At 37.4% G+C, this 16,774-nt stretch overlaps 1 protein-coding gene across 5 annotated transcripts in view; it reads left to right on the top strand.

Moving 5' to 3' along the window:
• Nucleotides 1–15,229, top strand: part of PHF20L1 (PHD finger protein 20 like 1) — a 57,548-nt gene extending 42,319 nt beyond the window's left edge. For all 5 annotated transcript variants that reach the window (XM_063409812.1, XM_063409650.1, XM_063409563.1 and 2 more), the window contains 5 exons: nt 1,760–1,859; nt 4,033–4,228; nt 4,628–4,997; nt 8,511–8,673; nt 9,804–15,229. In XM_063409812.1, coding sequence (XP_063265882.1) covers nt 1,760–1,859; nt 4,033–4,228; nt 4,628–4,997; nt 8,511–8,673; nt 9,804–9,946 — 972 coding nt within the window. In that variant the 3' untranslated portion in view covers nt 9,947–15,229. The remainder of the gene's footprint in view (nt 1–1,759; nt 1,860–4,032; nt 4,229–4,627; nt 4,998–8,510; nt 8,674–9,803) is intronic.
• Nucleotides 15,230–16,774: the final 1,545 nt, after the last annotated feature.

Genomic DNA, 16,774 nt, shown 5'->3' with positions numbered 1-16,774 from the left:
CACTTGGTTTGGCTCTGTTCAGTGGATGCAGAGCTGTTTCTCTAGGATGAGCTTTCTCTAGCAATTTGATACATAGGACAAATTGCTAGGTAACCTTTTTCTTTAAAACCAGCTGATAAATTTGGAATAAAGTATCCTCTGTTACACACAAATCATTGCTTCTGTTCCCCAGACCATCCTGATTGTACAAGCCCTCCTGGCTTAGCCCTTGTGCTTTGCAGTACCACTTGTAGAAACCTCTCTGCTCACTGTAAATGTTCCTCTTCTGTGTGCAACATGTCTCCTGTGCAGACACTAAATACTGTCAGTACTGTGATGTGTGTTTGATCTTTAGAATAGCACTTCTCACACTGGATATCAGTACCAGGTTTTAGAAACTGCTGAGAATTTACATCTAAACTTGACACAGATAAAAGGGAAGAAGAGTGTACCATGTCTGCACAGAATTCAGGTGTTGATGGATTGCAGCTCCTGCTGCTTATTAGTTTGTACACCAATGAGGAGAGCATTTCCCATCCATGAGTAATTTCAAGTCTTTGTTTCTCAAGCAATTTATAATGCAGTGATTAAATCAGATGCAGAAAGCAGTAAGGAAGAACTCAGTTGTCAACAACTTAAAAAAGGTCATGAACCTCCTGTGTCTTTTACCATTCAAAATCAGGTTTGTATTCAACTACTACTGTGGTACAGTTCCTGTTGATAGTGTGGAGCCCTTTAGCTGAGATTTAAAGGAAACAAGTAGGGCTGTCATGTGTTAGTGGACTTACTCCTCTGGCACTGACAGAGCCCTGGAGATGAAGGGCACTCAGGCTGTCTCAGGGAGCAGACTAAAATGCAGTGCAGTGTTGGAGGAACTGAACAGGAGTTCAGCTGCGGTAACAGAGTAGCAAAATCGACTGGTGAAACAATCTTTAGAGACAGGAGGGGACACTGTAGCTGTAAGTGACAGGAGGAAAGGTGACTTCGTGTTTTGAACAGGTTGATGCTCAAAGGCATGTCAGAGCAAAGAGGAGAGATTTTCAGCAGTGAGCCAGCAGATATTTAAAACACTGGCAAGCACAGAGTTGAGAAAGGCAACTATCTTTATAAGAGATAGTTTCCTGCCTGTTTTTGAAGTCCAGTGGTGGCCTGATTTTTCCTCTTCATGCTTGTCTCACTGAGAGCAACCAGTTTGCTGTTTCTAGGCTCTCATGTCTTACCACTTCTATTTTGCTCTCCTATTCTCTTGTTTCTCCTCTTTCATTTTCTCTTAATTTTCTTTTTCTTTTAGATTTTCCATTGGTGAGATATTAAAAGCACATCTTTCTAGCGCACTGGAGAGATGCTTTGTAAATATAAATAATTAAACTGAAGAGTTTTCTACTTTTCACTGTTATGCTGTAATGTATTACATTATCTTTCTACTTTACTATAATATTATACTCCTGTCTTATGTTTCACTACTAAATATGTAGGTGCTAAAATACTGAATGTTGTAATAAAATACTATTTAATATTACATATTCAGTTTCTTTTTTTTTTTTTTTTCCAGTCTGGAGTTTGTGATTGAGGTAACTTTCAGATCTAGAGCTCTTTTTTTAGCTTGATGTCTTTGTCTACCCAAACACAAATTGCTCAACTAAAATAATCTTGCTCAAACCAGCTATTTAGATTAAAGTGCTCTGCATTTTGATGATACAAAAAGTAGCTTCTGAGTTTTTGCATCTACTTGTCTCAGTTTTAGTTTTTGCTTTTGTTGTTTTTTTTTTCCTGACATCAGTGTGAAGAGTGCTTGTGTTGGCAGCACAGTGTGTGCATGGGACTGTTGGAGGACAGCATTCCAGAGCAGTACATCTGTTACATCTGCAGAGATCCACCAGGTATGGATAAACCACCTTTATCTATGGCCCTGCTTGGGATTTTTGAGCAGACATGTTATGAATTTGCTTAAATTGTTCAAGCTTTGTCTGTTTTATGTTACGTGTTTTGCTTCGTGGGGCCAAGTGATTCTAAGTTTGGCTCTGAGCAGAAGCTTACTTTTATGTTAGTTACATTGTGGTCAGCCATGCTAAATCTTATCCATGAACTCAGTTACCATTGTTTTTTACTTGTTGAAACTTAATTCCCTCCAAACCTTAGCACCTTTTTATGGCAGTGTAGTCTGGAAAACCTTTCTAAAGAAATGATTTTTGTTCAGGGATCTATTTGGCTGTTACTTGGAATCACATTTGTTCATTTAAATATTTTCTTAGAGGAAAAGTATTCAGTACCACAGTGCACTCAAACATGCTGTGAATGGCGTTTCATAATAATTGCAATTTTATAATGTTTACATTTGCCCAGAACTGTGTAAAAGTGTGGAACTGAATATTTAAAATACAGAAAAATCTAGGACATCTTGTAGTAAACCATAGTAAACCATAGCATAAACAGCATATGTTGAACTTCAGATAGGTCAAACTCGTAAGAATTAGGAAAACTATTTTCTTTTAAACTGAATTGATTTGATTAGGATGATTTTGATCTAAAAATTATTCTGTAATAAACCCATTTTTCTTGACAGTTATTTGAAGAAAAACTAAAGAATTTGGAAGGTTTTTTGTATTTTCTCCTACAGTTGATACAAATGCACATACCTGTCTACTGGTGCAATATCCAGCACTCAGCTGTTTCAAAAGGGCAATGAGACTACAACCTCAAATTTGCTTTCATTCTAAACTTAAGAAGTGAAATGTGAAAATTGTTTGCAGAGTTTTTATTAGCTGTTTTTGAGACGAAGTGTTAGGAAAATAGAGCTAGTTCCATATGCCCCAGTGTGAATCAGAACTGGTGGTAGAGAGTCTTGTCTGATAGTTCTGTGTGGTGTCTCTTTGAGCAGCCCAGCTTTTTCTTACTAAGCACAGCTGATTTGTCTTGTGCTCTTTCCCTGCACTGTATTAGGTACTTCGTTTTCCCCTGCTATGCAGAGTCTGTGTCCCTAATTTTTATCTTCTCTCCCTTCCTAACCATTACTTCTTTTCTTTCTATGTCAGGAGAAAAAAGTCATTCTCAGTGTCAGTATTTTAAAGTGTATTGGGATAATGGGCAAAAAGGAGATAGACAGGGTATTCTCCTGAAAGGTATGAAGGGCTTCCATCAACCCATTCTTTGTTCTGTCTATGATGATAGTATGATTTGAAATCGAGTGTAAGATATTGCCATCAGTCTGTCTGGGTGCCTTGTTGTAAACAATAACATTGCAATAATTAGCATTATGCATTTCTAGTTTTGGGGGGGCATTTTGGTTTTGTTTTACTTTGTTATGTTTGGTGGTTTTTTTGCATTTGTTTGGGGTTTTTAGTAGTTATTTGGCTACTGTAGAAGTGTTAGCTAAATACTCATTCTGGCTGGTTGGATTAAGACATAGCAGCAGAGACCTGAGGCCCACATCCATCAATACCCTCTGCAGAAGTCTGGAGAAAATCACCTCAAAGGGCAGTGTAAGAGCTCTGCTGTCAGATAACTTTAAAATACCTGTTTTTCCTGAAGCCTTTTCCTAGCTTCTAATAAATAGATATTGACTTCAGTGTTGAAGCAAAACATTTGTCTTTTAGAAGCAAACCAGGTATTTTGGACATGTCCTCTAAAACCCACTCTCTAACATTTCTCTTGGTAACTTAGGCTTTCTTTTTTAAAAAAAAAACAGTGAGTTGCAGTACTTAGATAACTAAAATGCCAATGTAAACTTTTTTTTGGTGGCTATTTTTTATTTTGATAACACCATAGATCTTAATATCATATTGTTTGATTGCAAAGCTGATTAGATTTTAGTTTCAAATTCCATTTAGAGGGGTCTTGAGGTTTTAGGCTTCTTTTTTTCTCATAAGTTTTAAGACTTTCTTCTTAATCCACAGAAACTAAATTCTTATATATTAATAGCAAAACTTGAGTCATTCTTTGATGGATATTAGGAGATATTTAGGCAAGTACAGCACATACTTATAGCACTCTAGTTGTAAATATAATTCTGCTGTGGCTTTAGGTGGCCCTCAATTTGTTTATTGCTTACCCCAGGACAGAGGTGGAGTGCCAAATATCTCTATGACAAAGACTGGCTAAACAATGGACACATGTGTGGATTATCGTTTTTGAAAGAGAACTACTCTCATCTTAATGCCAAAAAGATCGTGTCAACACATCACCTGCTGGCAGATGTATATGGGGTAACAGAAATCCTGCATGGATTGCAGCTGAAGATTGGGATACTGAAGTAGGTATCACCTCAGGGTTTATTTTCCAGCTTTATATATTCAGGTAGCAGAGGCTACCATTATTCCATATGCATTTCTCTCCCACTTTGAAGTTCTTTCTTCTATAACATTTTAAATAATTCAAAAGCAAGATGTGCAGTACCCTCAGCTTCAGCAGGAGTTTGGTGTTCAGCACCCAAGCAGATCTGGTCTATTGGGGTTATTGGCGATTTTTTTTGTAATTTTTGTATTAAAGGGAGATTCTAGATTTGTCTTAAATTGATGAACGATCTAGGAATACTTCTTGTTTGATAATGGTGCTTATCAGTAGCTAGGCTCTAGGAGAATTGGTTGCTTAATAGTTCAATGATCTAAGTGGTGTTCTCTGTAACCTGCTTTTTTCCTTTCCTTCATTGCAGAAATAAACATCACCCAGACCTTCATCTCTGGGCTTATTCAGGGATGAGAAAAGAGCAAGAACAAAGAACTGTTGGGGTAGAGAAAAAGTTAGTGACTTTGCAGGATGCTGTTAATCCAGCAGAAAGGACGTGTCATAGTCAAAACCATAAAGAGCCACCCAGTATACCCCAGAAGATGGAAGAAACGTACATCACAAGTGAGCACAGTTACCAAAAACCACAGAGTTTTAGTCATGACTACAAAGCAGTCACTGACCCTATGAGCTCAGATGATGAAGATACAAGTAGCTTTGAGGAAGATCAGGAATATCACACAGAGAATAAAAACTGTTTACAATATTCTTTTAAAGATGGTGGCATGAATGAGCAGGTAAGTATCATTCTTCATCTGGGAAATTTCATTTGGAAATGTATGTTCAGTCTGATAAAACTGAAGTGCATCCAGATATTTAAAAATGTTTATTGTTGTAAGTCAACACATTTATCAAATAAGTCAGCAGAGATCACTAGAAGCAAACTTGGATCACTGAAATAGTTCCAAGTGAAGTATGTTCATTTCAGCTGGTGTATGAAATACAAGGTATGGTTTATGGTATTGCCTATGCTAAAAATTTATTCTCAGTCTAATGTTTTGAGAGAAAGGAAACCCTGTTCTTTAATTAAGGGTCTTGGAACAGAACTTATAAGTTGAGAAAAATGGGACAGGTTTCCCTTTTTCTCTCAGTTCAGTTATTTACATCTGTTAGGGGGATTTTGTTGTTTTTTGTTAAATCAAGGGGGTTTAAAACTGTGTTTATTATTGTCCTGTATTTGTCTTTTAATAGCCATGCTACCTAGAATGCCATCCACAATGATTTACTGACCAACTAATTTCATCTCATGTGCAACTGCTTTTCAGTCTTCTATATTGCATATTTCTTCTAATGAAACATTTTTAGTCAGGATTATATTTTGCTGTTTAAACATCTTTCTCATTTTTACATTACTGGTTTGAATCCATTATTTGGTGGAAAAGGTCTAAAACGTGATAATATGGTTTTAGTGAACAGTTCTCTGAGCAAAAACCAAATAGAATCAAACCCTCCTGTTTTCTACAATACCAGCTGTATGAGGATAAATTGTCCAACTCATCTCCCTTTTGAAGTGCAGTTTCTGGTGTGGAAGAAATGAGTATTATACATCTTTCTTTTTAATTTTACTTCTAGATGTGACATGTAAGCTGTATAGTTTGAATGGGCAATTTTTGGCTCATTCAAATTAAAAGTACCTGTTTTGTGCTTAAATTTGCTGGTAAGGAGACATGCAGCAGTGTCAAATACTCCTGCCTTCCAACAGCAGTTTAAATTGTCATTGTAAACAGTATGAATAGTATAAAGATATTTAGAATTAAAGGAAAATATACGTGAGCAGTCAAACAAAACTAGTATTTCCTTCAGAGATTCAAGCATTTATCTAAAAAGCTAGGTGCTCTCTGTTTGACACTGTCCCAGATAGATCTCTTATTGGTTTAAGAGTGTTCTTTCCCTTGGAGACATGTTGATCACCTTTCCAGTAGTCAGTCTTGATACTAAAATAAGGCCTTCTGCCTAAACATGATAGGCATGGGAAAGCTCTCCTTGGTTTCTCCATGAACCTGTTTGCACTTACCTTAAAATTGACATTGAAGGACCATTTTTAAATGATCTGACTTCTCTCTAAGGTGTCTTTTCTCCTCTCCTTGTCAAAGTTTGGTTAGGACTTCGAATTTTCCTTTCTAACATTCTTGACAGCCTTTTAATATTCTGGTTTTCCATACTGTATTGTCATACCCTGATCTGCAGTTCTGTTACATACTTCCATTCCTCTTACAAACTGTGTTTGGATTAACTGTTATCAAGTCCCTTTTTGGGCTGTGCACTATCTTTAAAATTGTATTTAGTTTCCTTGGTTTTGCTTCTGAAACCACAACCCTTCCCAACCTGAACCTCCTGTTATTTCTTGTCTTCAAGCTGTGTCCTTAACTCTTCTCCTGCCATCACTCCCCTTATCTACATTGATCTCAAAACTTAGAGGAGAACCCCTTAGATTTTGTGGGTTTTTTTCAAGGAGCCATTTGAATAAATACAGAGGTCATCATAAATACAGAAAATACCCCACATTTATGATGTTTTTTAGATAATGAGTTACTTAGCTTTGAAATTTGCTCTGACTTACTGAAGCAGGCTGAAAGATGATTTTAGAATCATGGACTTGGATCCTTTTACAGCAAGGGAAAAATGGCATTCCTGTGGTTTTAGACAGGGTCTGATAATTGTAAGGAATAGATAATTTCTTATTTATATCAGAAATATTTCTCATAAAATTACTAACAGTTTGATTACTGAAAACACTGTGGAAGCAAACCTTATGTCTTCAGAGAAGAGATTTTAAATATAAAAGCATCAAAACTCTCATACCTTTTGAATAAAATCTATCTCTGATACATAATTTTAACTCCTTTAATGAAGATTATGAATATTAACAGCAGTTGTCCCATCTGAGTTGCTAATAAAGCTGCCTGCAGGTCAGTCAGAGTTTTATTTGTTTGGTTGGTGGTTTTTAATTGACTTTAAGTCTTAAAATGAAAATGGATTTTTTTGCTTAAGTGGTAACTTAAAATCCATCAGTGCCTATTTTCTTCTTTACCGCTCTTCTCACTCTTCCTATACTTGACTGGAGAAAGAAATATTTTAGTAACAGACCTAACGCCATTTTTTCCTTACATGGTGTAGAAAATTAGCTGAGCACTTCAGAGTAGTGTATTAATACAATTAAAGTCTTTCTTTGCTCTGGCATTTGACATGAACTGACATGTATCTGGCATTCTAGTCCTTAAAATAAAATATTCAGTAGTGAAAGAACTTAATTGGATATGAAGTCATAGTGGATATAAAATGGAAGCTGTTAATCCTGCTAATTACTGCAGATGCTGACCATTTTTAACGTGTTAAATCTGATCTCCTTCCACTCAGTAGCTGAAATGTAAAATACAGAAAGATTAGGAGCTCATGTATTATCTCTGGCCTGCTGTGAAGGTAATAATTACATTAAAGAAGTTAATCTTTTTCAGATCCTATGTTTGCATAACTCTGCAGGTTACTGTAACTGTCCCCAAACTTAATCAGTTCTGCCCCAAACTTGTGCGTGGCAGGTAGGTGGGGTCATAGTAGGAAGAGACGTTTTTTGTCTTAATTTGCAAACAGAACAGATTGCCCAGAGAGGGTGTGGAGCCTCTCCCTCACTGGAGATACTGCAGAACCATCTGGACACAATCCTGTGCCCTGTGCTCTGGGATGACCCTGCTTGAGCAGGGAGGTTGGACCAGGTGATCCACTGTAGTCCCTTCCAACCTGACCATTCTGGGATTCTGTGAAATAGGATGTCCAGCTCATGTGTGCAAATGACTGTTGACATCTTAGATACTTCTGCATTGTGGAGCATTTCCCATGGAAACAAACCTTAGGATTTTGCACGTTTTTGGTGGCAGTAGACCCGTGCAATTCAGCACTTCATGATTTAAGTTTCTCTTTATATGTTTCTCTTTATATAAAAAGGGCACAGAAGTAAAATCTGTCTTACTGCATGAAACAAAGTATTTGAGCTGATAAACTTCAGTTTTAGGGAAATGAGGCAAAAGATATAGATGCTTATTTATGTGGAATCTGTGTTTTGTTTGGTATAGTCCATTGATGTGTCATGGTATGTGGCTTTCTGAGTAAGCTTTTTGTCACGTATACAGAAGTAGAGTCCTAAGCCAGCAGACTTTATCATGTGACTCAAATGTTGAAATCAACACCAGAAATTTAAACAAAGCAAAAAAAAAATCTTAAATGGTAATCTTTTTCTTTCTGTTGCTCCTATGAAGAATTCTGCTGAAGGAAACACTGTGTTTGTTTGTAATGAAAGAAAAGGCTCAGAAGAACAAGTGGACTCACATCTTCAATGGCAGCTAAACCTCCTCACCCATATAGAGAATGTACAGAACGAAGTCACCAGCAGAATGGACCTGATTGAAAAAGAAGTTGATGGTAACTGCATTGCCAGATTATTTGTTCATGTACCTGTAGCAGCATCTCTCATAACTAATGTGTTCAAAGTTATCTGAGGCACTGAGGATGGATTTTAAAGTATTCTGTTCAAATTTGGGTCCCAGGATTATAAGCAGAGGTTGTACCCTTGATCTCCCCACCCCCTTCCACATGTTTTCAATGCCCAATAAAGTAGATGAAGCACTCAGAGCCCTTGAGCTCAGGCCTTGACTTCAGAAAGCTTCAATAACTTGTCTAATCTTTGTCCAGTTATGGATCATAAAGTTGATGGCTTTTTCTACACCTGGAGCGAATTTTGCCCGATTGTTCTACTAGGGAACAATCGATATTTAGGGAAAAACAGGGTGTTTATCATGCCTTCAACTTTGTTTTTTTATTGTCTTCAACTTTTTTTATTATTATTAGTGAGCAAGACAATTCAGTCTTCATGAGAAAACCTGAATGAAATTATATTGTACGAGAATATTGTAGCACATAAGTGTCTATGACTTGCCAGTCATAGAAACAAGTAATTAAGGGAGATCGTAGTCTAATCCTAGGACTCCTTAATTAATCTTTTAACAAATGAAATTGCCTTATCTCTATTTGCAGTTTTACTTCCAGTATCCCTGCTTCTCCCAGGCAGTGTTTCTAAACTGATAGGGTTGACCTTTTCCCTTCTCTGTTTCTACAAGCAGAGAAATTCCTTGAAAACCTTTGCTGAAGATTGGAAAACCATTCTGTAACCTGGACCTTGTCCACAGGAGCCTGTTAAAGTGGCAGAAGCAAGCCTTGTGTTTAAGGATTGCGTTTTTTGTTCCAGAACTGTCAGAGTAGACCATGAGCTGAAGTTGCTTTCATGTGTGTAGAGGGTAAATTGTGAGCCAAGGGTAAAATTTACTCCCAGGTACCTTTTTACAGCAACAATCAAATCAGAAGATTGGATTGTTCAAAAGAAATATGGAATTAGTTGGTGTTTCCCTTACAAATTTCTTCTGTGGAATAAAAATCACAGCCTCAGTGTATTTTCCCTTTTGATGAAATACAAAGTAAGAAAGCAAAGTTTAATTTTTATGGAAACTGTTTCTCAATGGTTTGCTTTAATCAACTTCTTCCTTTCCCTTCTGTAGTTTTAGAAAGCTGGCTTGATTTCACTGGAGAACTGGAACCACCAGATCCTCTGGCAAGACTGCCTCAGCTCAAGCGTCGAATCAAACAGCTCTTAATCGACATGGGAAAAGTACAGCAAATAGCAACACTGTGCTCTGTATGACAAAAGGAAGAAGAAAGAAGTAAAAATAGGTTCTTTACAGTGAATTTTCTTACTAGCCACAAGACTGACAGGAAGACAGCAAAAAGCTGAGCATTTATCTGGTTCTTTGCTGATTACATTAATAGCCTGAAGCTTTAGAAAGAAGAGAGGAAGTTTAAAGTCAGGAATGTGTTTTATTGAAAATATGAATATTCAGTGTCCAGGCTTCAAAATGACATATACTGATAAATGTCAATTTCTCAGGATTTTAACATGTTAAACAAGGAAATCCCCAGATACAAAAAAATTCAACAAACAAAAAGTCTTTGAAGAGCAATGCTACTATTTTGAAACCTTTGGCAAACATTTCTAAATTAGCAGAATTCAGCTGATTGAAAATGCAATCCTCTTATCTTGCTAGTGAAAGATAGATACAGAGAGCTGTATCTTCTCTGTGAGGAAGATTTTTAGATTATTTCTTACCAATGTTCAGGAAAACAAACATACTAGCTTTGATTTTTGAAAAAAATTACTTGTCATGGTCTCCCTTTAAAAATATTTTTTTAAATAGAAATCCCTAGAACAGCACCCCTAGGCTCCTTTAAAACAGAAGTGGAAAACAGTGGTCAGATGTGCCAAATAATATTAAAATCACTGGGATGAGAGTTTGATTATAACTTAGGCAAAGTTTTTTTCCAAAGTCATACTTGGTGCCAGCAGTCCATCCAAAATTGTATCTAGTTTATATTTTTTTGTTCTATAGCAGTGTTCAGGAATCAAGGTACAATTTTTGTCCTGGGTAGCTCTTTTCTCATGTTGGCCCTGTGAAAACTTCACCACCCTCAGTGGGGATGAAAAATGACAAGAGCAGCAAAATTGTCTGTGGCTGTGGAAATTCTAAACTATTAGAGGAAAAAAATCAGAAGATACCTTATCCAAGTTGTTTTTATAAAATTTTTCAGCTTCAGTGAATGAAATGTCATGAAACCAAAGGCAACCTACTTGCTGTGTTAGCTCTTGCTGGATTTTTAGCCCAGGACTTTTCCTGTGCTGATAAGTTGTACCCAGTGCTACATCAGTGTCTGTGTGTGTGTATATGTGCATAGCTACATGTACATATACACATACCATACACATTTCTATCTGCACCTGTCTACTTTTATTACCATAGACTACAAGAACTGGTGGTTCATATTACCTTTTAACAAGCAGTTTCTAAAATTGAAAATAATGTATGTACAGGTTTTGAAATTTGTAAAATATGACTGTTAAAAGGAGGCTAGCTATTTAACAGAGGACATTAAGATACTTGAACATTTTATGCCTCATGTCTGTTTATCAGTTCTAGTTATCTGTATAAAAGCATTTTAGAACCGATAGACAGTAAACTTGAATTTACCTTTTGATAAAGAGTACAAGCCACTGTACATTCAAAAATTATTTAAATTTGCAAACACACTGTTCTATATGTAAGGTACTGTATGTAAAACTGTTTATTAAAACTATTCTGCATACTCTACATTTTCCACTTTTCTTCCTGATCTACATACAAATGTAAAAAATAAGTGATTGTTATTATGTACAGACCATCAAAAAAATCTTGGAATGCCTTTTAAGGATGCATACAACTGAAAAAATGTGCCAAAGATGGATTATCTGGGAAGGACCTTGCAACCAGTGCATTGAACTTTCATGTTAAAACCATTATTGAGAAAGAAAGCAGCGTGGCTGGTTCATTGCTAAAGTAAACCTACCCCGACCTTTCCTCTCTGTCTGTCATACCTGAAGTGAGTTATCAGTCCTGATGGCCAAAGCAAAATGTAAACCCCTGTTACAGAGCGGTTGCTATTTAAAAAGTCTTCCCACATCAAGCTTGTAGGAGACATCACAGAACTGCGTGAAAACATGGAATTATGGAATGGTTGGCAACTCCATAATGCAGAAAGAACATTAGAGCTGTGGAGTTGCTGGCATTTTATAGCAACTGTTAATAAATACCCTGTGTTATATAGTTGATGCCTAAATAACTGCTTCAAACATGAATAGTTGAGTGACCTACTTGCTTTTGGATATGTGAGACTTTTTATAGACTATTCACTTGCTGCATATCCTTGAATGTGGTACTGTGTGTACTGTATAAGAGAATTGTAAATCCAGATGAATTACTTTGAAACAAAGTGGAGTGTATTTACAGAATTTATACAGCATACACTGTAGCAATATTATGCAATGTGTGTGCATGTGTGTGATGTAATATAATTGTAAATGTTACTGAAGGTGAAGGTGGACTTGGAAGGTTCAGGGGGGTGGACAGAGGTTTTATTCTTACTACAGAGATAGAGAAATGGTATCCTGAAAAGGAAATCCTAAGGTCAAAGTTGAAGTTGCCATTGCAGCTTTAATGTGTCTTCTGTTTGTATGTGTAATGGCCTCTTAATTTACACGAATATGTAATTTTACCCCTCAAGATGCTGCCTTGTTCAGGATGGACTGTGCTTACAAAAACAATTTGTTCAGTATTTTTTTATGTTCATTGTGTAGTCGTGTATTATGAAAATTCCTGCAAGCATTCATATCTTCCAAGAAATACAATCTCAGTGTCTGTACGGACCATACTATGTATGATACATCGTGTACTGCTCGAATGTTTCACAAACTTGTCTGAGTTTGCTTTCTCAAGTCGTGGTGCTGGTCTGTAACATGTGGACATTAGTTTCTGACCCCAGTTTCTCAAGTATTCAAAGGTTTGAGATGCTTTGGAGGTTTTTATTTTAAACACAAGTCAAGTGCCATAAAAATGCTAAGTGTTTTGCACAGAATGTAACCTACAGTTGATTGCTTTGCTTGTGTGCCAGTCAACCCCAGTGTGATCTGGCACTTACCAGAATTTCTTCCTAGTTGGCCTTATCGAGAGAATCTAATTCCTGTAGGCATAATTTTCCATCTGTCTTCCTGCTTCCTCTCTAAATGAGCCAGGGATGTACACTCAGATTTGCAACATCATTTATTGGGGTGTGAATTGTGACTGCATTGTTTGATGGAGGGGACAGACCCTCTCTGAGGAAAAAATAGTATATGGCAATGTAAGGACTATTTGATCTGTGTGCACAGAAAGGCAAAGAGTTTAAATTTGCAGCCTTCTTTCACTGAATAGGAGTTCTAAATAGTAACAGAAAAAAAGGGAATTGCCATTTTACAGAAGCCTTTTGTGATTTCACAGAGCTAAATGGCAAACTTTTGGAGCCTTTGAATGCCCAGCGTTTTGTCTGAGGTTTAGTTAGGGTTTTTTTGTTTTTTTTTTTTAATGGAGGTATCAGGGTGATTGCATTTCAAAGCCTGCTCCTACTTGTGACCATACTGAAGGCATGGACAGCAGGAATTCTGTGTTTCAGTTGCAGTGGTGGCAGGCCAGCAGTACTGCAGTCATAAATGAAACATAATGTTGGTGCTGTGGTCTGGTGTGACATGATGGGGTGCCACATTCTGGCTGCAAAACAGACATACTTCAGGTCATATCACAGGGAATGGGTTGGAAGATGCTTCCTCTTAACCCTTCTCTTGGGTAGCTGTAGGTTGAATAGTGCCCGTATTTTGGATATTCTGGCCTTAGATGCAGAGACCTTTGTTCAGCTGTGGAGTGGTTTACAGTGGTAGAAGCCTGTCATCTTCTTTCAAATAGACAAAGAAGATGGGTTGCAATTTTCTGATAGATTTCCTGTATTTGCTGAGTAGCAAAGAATTGAAACTGTTCTTCCATGGGTAGGGTTATCTTGTATGGCTGACAGCCACCTGTCTCTTAAACTTGTCTCTGAGCTTCTACATGTGCTCATCTGTTCATTCTGCAGCTTGCTTCTGTTTCTCTTTTGGTTTTTCAGCTTTCTGCACTGTGGCTTCTGCAGTGCCTGGAGGGTGTCACTCTTTTGTTCTCATGCCCACTTCTTCCTGCTGCTGTGGGAAGCAGTCATGGGCAAAGGCCTCTTTGGCTCTTATGTCCACAGCCTCCAGAGCATCCTGGGACTTGTGTCAAGTCGGAGTGTGTGCACAATAATCACAATCTCCAGGTGTTTTTGATGCCTTTCTTAAGCAAGCCTCTTCTATCTTGTGCAATTGGTGATCTTCTACTTGCTTCTGGCTTCTAACTTAACTAGACTTGAACTAATATTACAGCAAAACCCCTTGGGCACTGTTGGACTCCAGCACTCCTTACCAAACTGAGGGTTGGGATGCAGAGGAGTCATTCAAACATTACAGTAAAATTATAAAAGTATTTGATGTTGTAAACCACACTATTTTGTATTTAAAGGGAAGCTGTAACCTATTTTCTTCACTGGAACTTTAAAAGGCACAAAACATATCCTGAACTGAACTGGAGCTTGATGTAAAAATCACCAAGTGGAGGATGGACAGGAGTGTGCAGGCAGGGGCTTCACAGCCAGAGGAGCAGTCAGGCTGTGGCACTGCCTTGCCCTGTTAGTAGCTCTGTGGAGGTGCTGGTGTGTAAAGCGGGTGTGTGCAATGATCCATTCGTTTGCAAGCAGGATTGTTTGGAACACTGGAACTACAGGTTTTCACTCTACTGTTTAAAAATGTTTCAGTATATGCACCTTAATTTTGGAGTGCTTATTAAAGTCAGAGGCTTAATCACTTTTGAAATGCCCATTGCTATTCTACATTTTATTAGCTTACGATTTTTTTTCTGTTGTACTGATCGCATATGGCTTTGGGTGAGGATTTTGCAGAGGCTGTTTGAAATGCTTCAGTAATGGTTTCTCTTCTACTTTGTTATATCCTGGGCACTGGATGTGGGGGTCTGTCTTTAGCAATAATATTATACACTATGTGTATATCTGTTTGTATATGGAAAACAAATACAGAGCATGTAACGATGGTGAAAATACACTGCACAGAGTGCAGATTGTGCATTTGGCAGCCATTCTGCACCAGCCTGAACAACCCAAATGAATAATTGGAGACCACGTGGAGAAAATGAACTAGCATGAAAAGTCATTCAGGACAGAAGTTCCCTTCCTTTATTCTGTGGGCTGGATAACTAAAGCTAATTCAAATGCTGTTTGCTTCAAACAGCTGTCTTCCTTTCCTGAAAACTGGCCAAGCCTCCTGTGTTCAGCTGTAGCCACGTGTGTCAGTGTATTGTCACTAAACACTCTGAGAGAGGCAGCACTGCACTATGATTAAATCTTCTATGAGAGAAGCAAAATACTTCCTTCTGTGATTTGTTTTTTATAATAGCAATAATGTTGACTGCATTCTAATACTCACAATAAAGGTCTGTTGAGATTGTTATGTGCCTGGGCTCCCTTTCCATGGACTTCTCTTCTGGTGAGCTAGTGAGTGTTCACATATGTTTGAAAGCATTTGGGACTCTGCAGTTGCATGTTTAGCCTGTGGTTCTTAGGTTATGTGCAGTTGTTGATACTTCTATACATTGCAGGGCTTGAGGGAATCTTCAGTTGTATTTTAGCCTGTAGGCAAATGATACAATCAGTAAATTATTTACAGTACTGAATTACTTAACATATGTAGCAAAATAATTAGATGTTTCTGTTCCTGAACTGTTTTGGAGTTTTAACAATTTCAGGGTTTGAGTTTTGCAATGCACTTTATTCTTTACAGTCAACATCTTTCAACAGCGTGTTCACAGTAATGGCATCTCTTCCGTGGGTAGACATGTGCCTTTGTACAATGTCATTACAAAGTAACTTTAATTTGCTTTTAGTCATTAATTTTAATATCCACAAGTTGTTCAAGACACTACTGTGGTAGAAAACAAGCCAACAATGCTAAGGAAGTTCTTCTCTTAGACATCTTGTGGACAGGGGCACAAATGATAAGCAGCAGGTGAATGAAATCGGACAGAATCTCAATAAGTTACTGACATAGAAAAATGTTTTAATTCACAGAAAAAATAGATATTATAATAAATGTCATGAACTTAAAAATTTTAAATCTGAAACATTTTAATCATTGTTGAAGGGATAGTCTCAAAGCAGGCTCTCAAGGTACAAGACCAGATTCAGATCTTGGAGCAACACACTGAAACACTTCCTTTAATTAGCAGACTTTCTGAAGAAGAGGTTTCCTGAGTCAGACCAAATGTCTGGCCAGCCCAGAATCTTATCTGCACCAGAAACAGGATGTCAGATCTGTACAAACATACTATGAAATACCTGTGCAAATTGGCTTTTTCCTGAATGTGTCTTTCACTTCTGGCAAACTCTGAGGGTTCCTTCACCAAAATTTTTAGGTCCATTAGTTTTATTAGTCACTTGACAGGGATTGACTCCTCAGGTTTAATCCCTTTTTCATTGGTTGCTTACAGAATTCACAGCTTTGTTTTGTGGTGGGAGCTGTGTTTGTCCTTGAACTTCTCTTCTGACTCCACTGCCTCTACTTTAGTTCAGAGAAAGTTAAATATTGCATTACTGAAAAGACCCAAAGCAGTTTTGTCCCACTAACATCAATAGTTTGGCTCTCTGTTGCTGTCCTGACTGCCTCAGCTTTTTTTTTTTTTTTGTCAAATATTGAATTGATTCAAGTTGCAAATCCTGTATGTCACTGCAGTTGCAGACCTGGCTCCTTCTTGGGGTTTCAATCCAATCTGCATCCCAGGTGTTGTGAGAATAAAGTACCTATTTTTCAGCCTGTAATCACTGTAGTACTATTGGATAGAGGAAAACTCTGTTATTTGATTAAATAAATAAGAAAAAACATTTTATTTGTCCTAGAAATGGTCAATTCCTGCAGGGACAAATTCAAATTCAAATATTCTTACATAGGCTTCTTTAGGTTCTTCTGTCACCAAAGGCACTCTGCCAAATGCTAAGTTAT

This window comes from Prinia subflava, chromosome 1 (assembly GCF_021018805.1).
Source record: "Prinia subflava isolate CZ2003 ecotype Zambia chromosome 1, Cam_Psub_1.2, whole genome shotgun sequence".
NCBI lineage: Eukaryota > Metazoa > Chordata > Aves > Passeriformes > Cisticolidae > Prinia > Prinia subflava.
The sequence above is the reverse complement of the archived record's forward strand: the minus strand, read 5'-3'. Positions and strand labels throughout refer to the sequence as shown.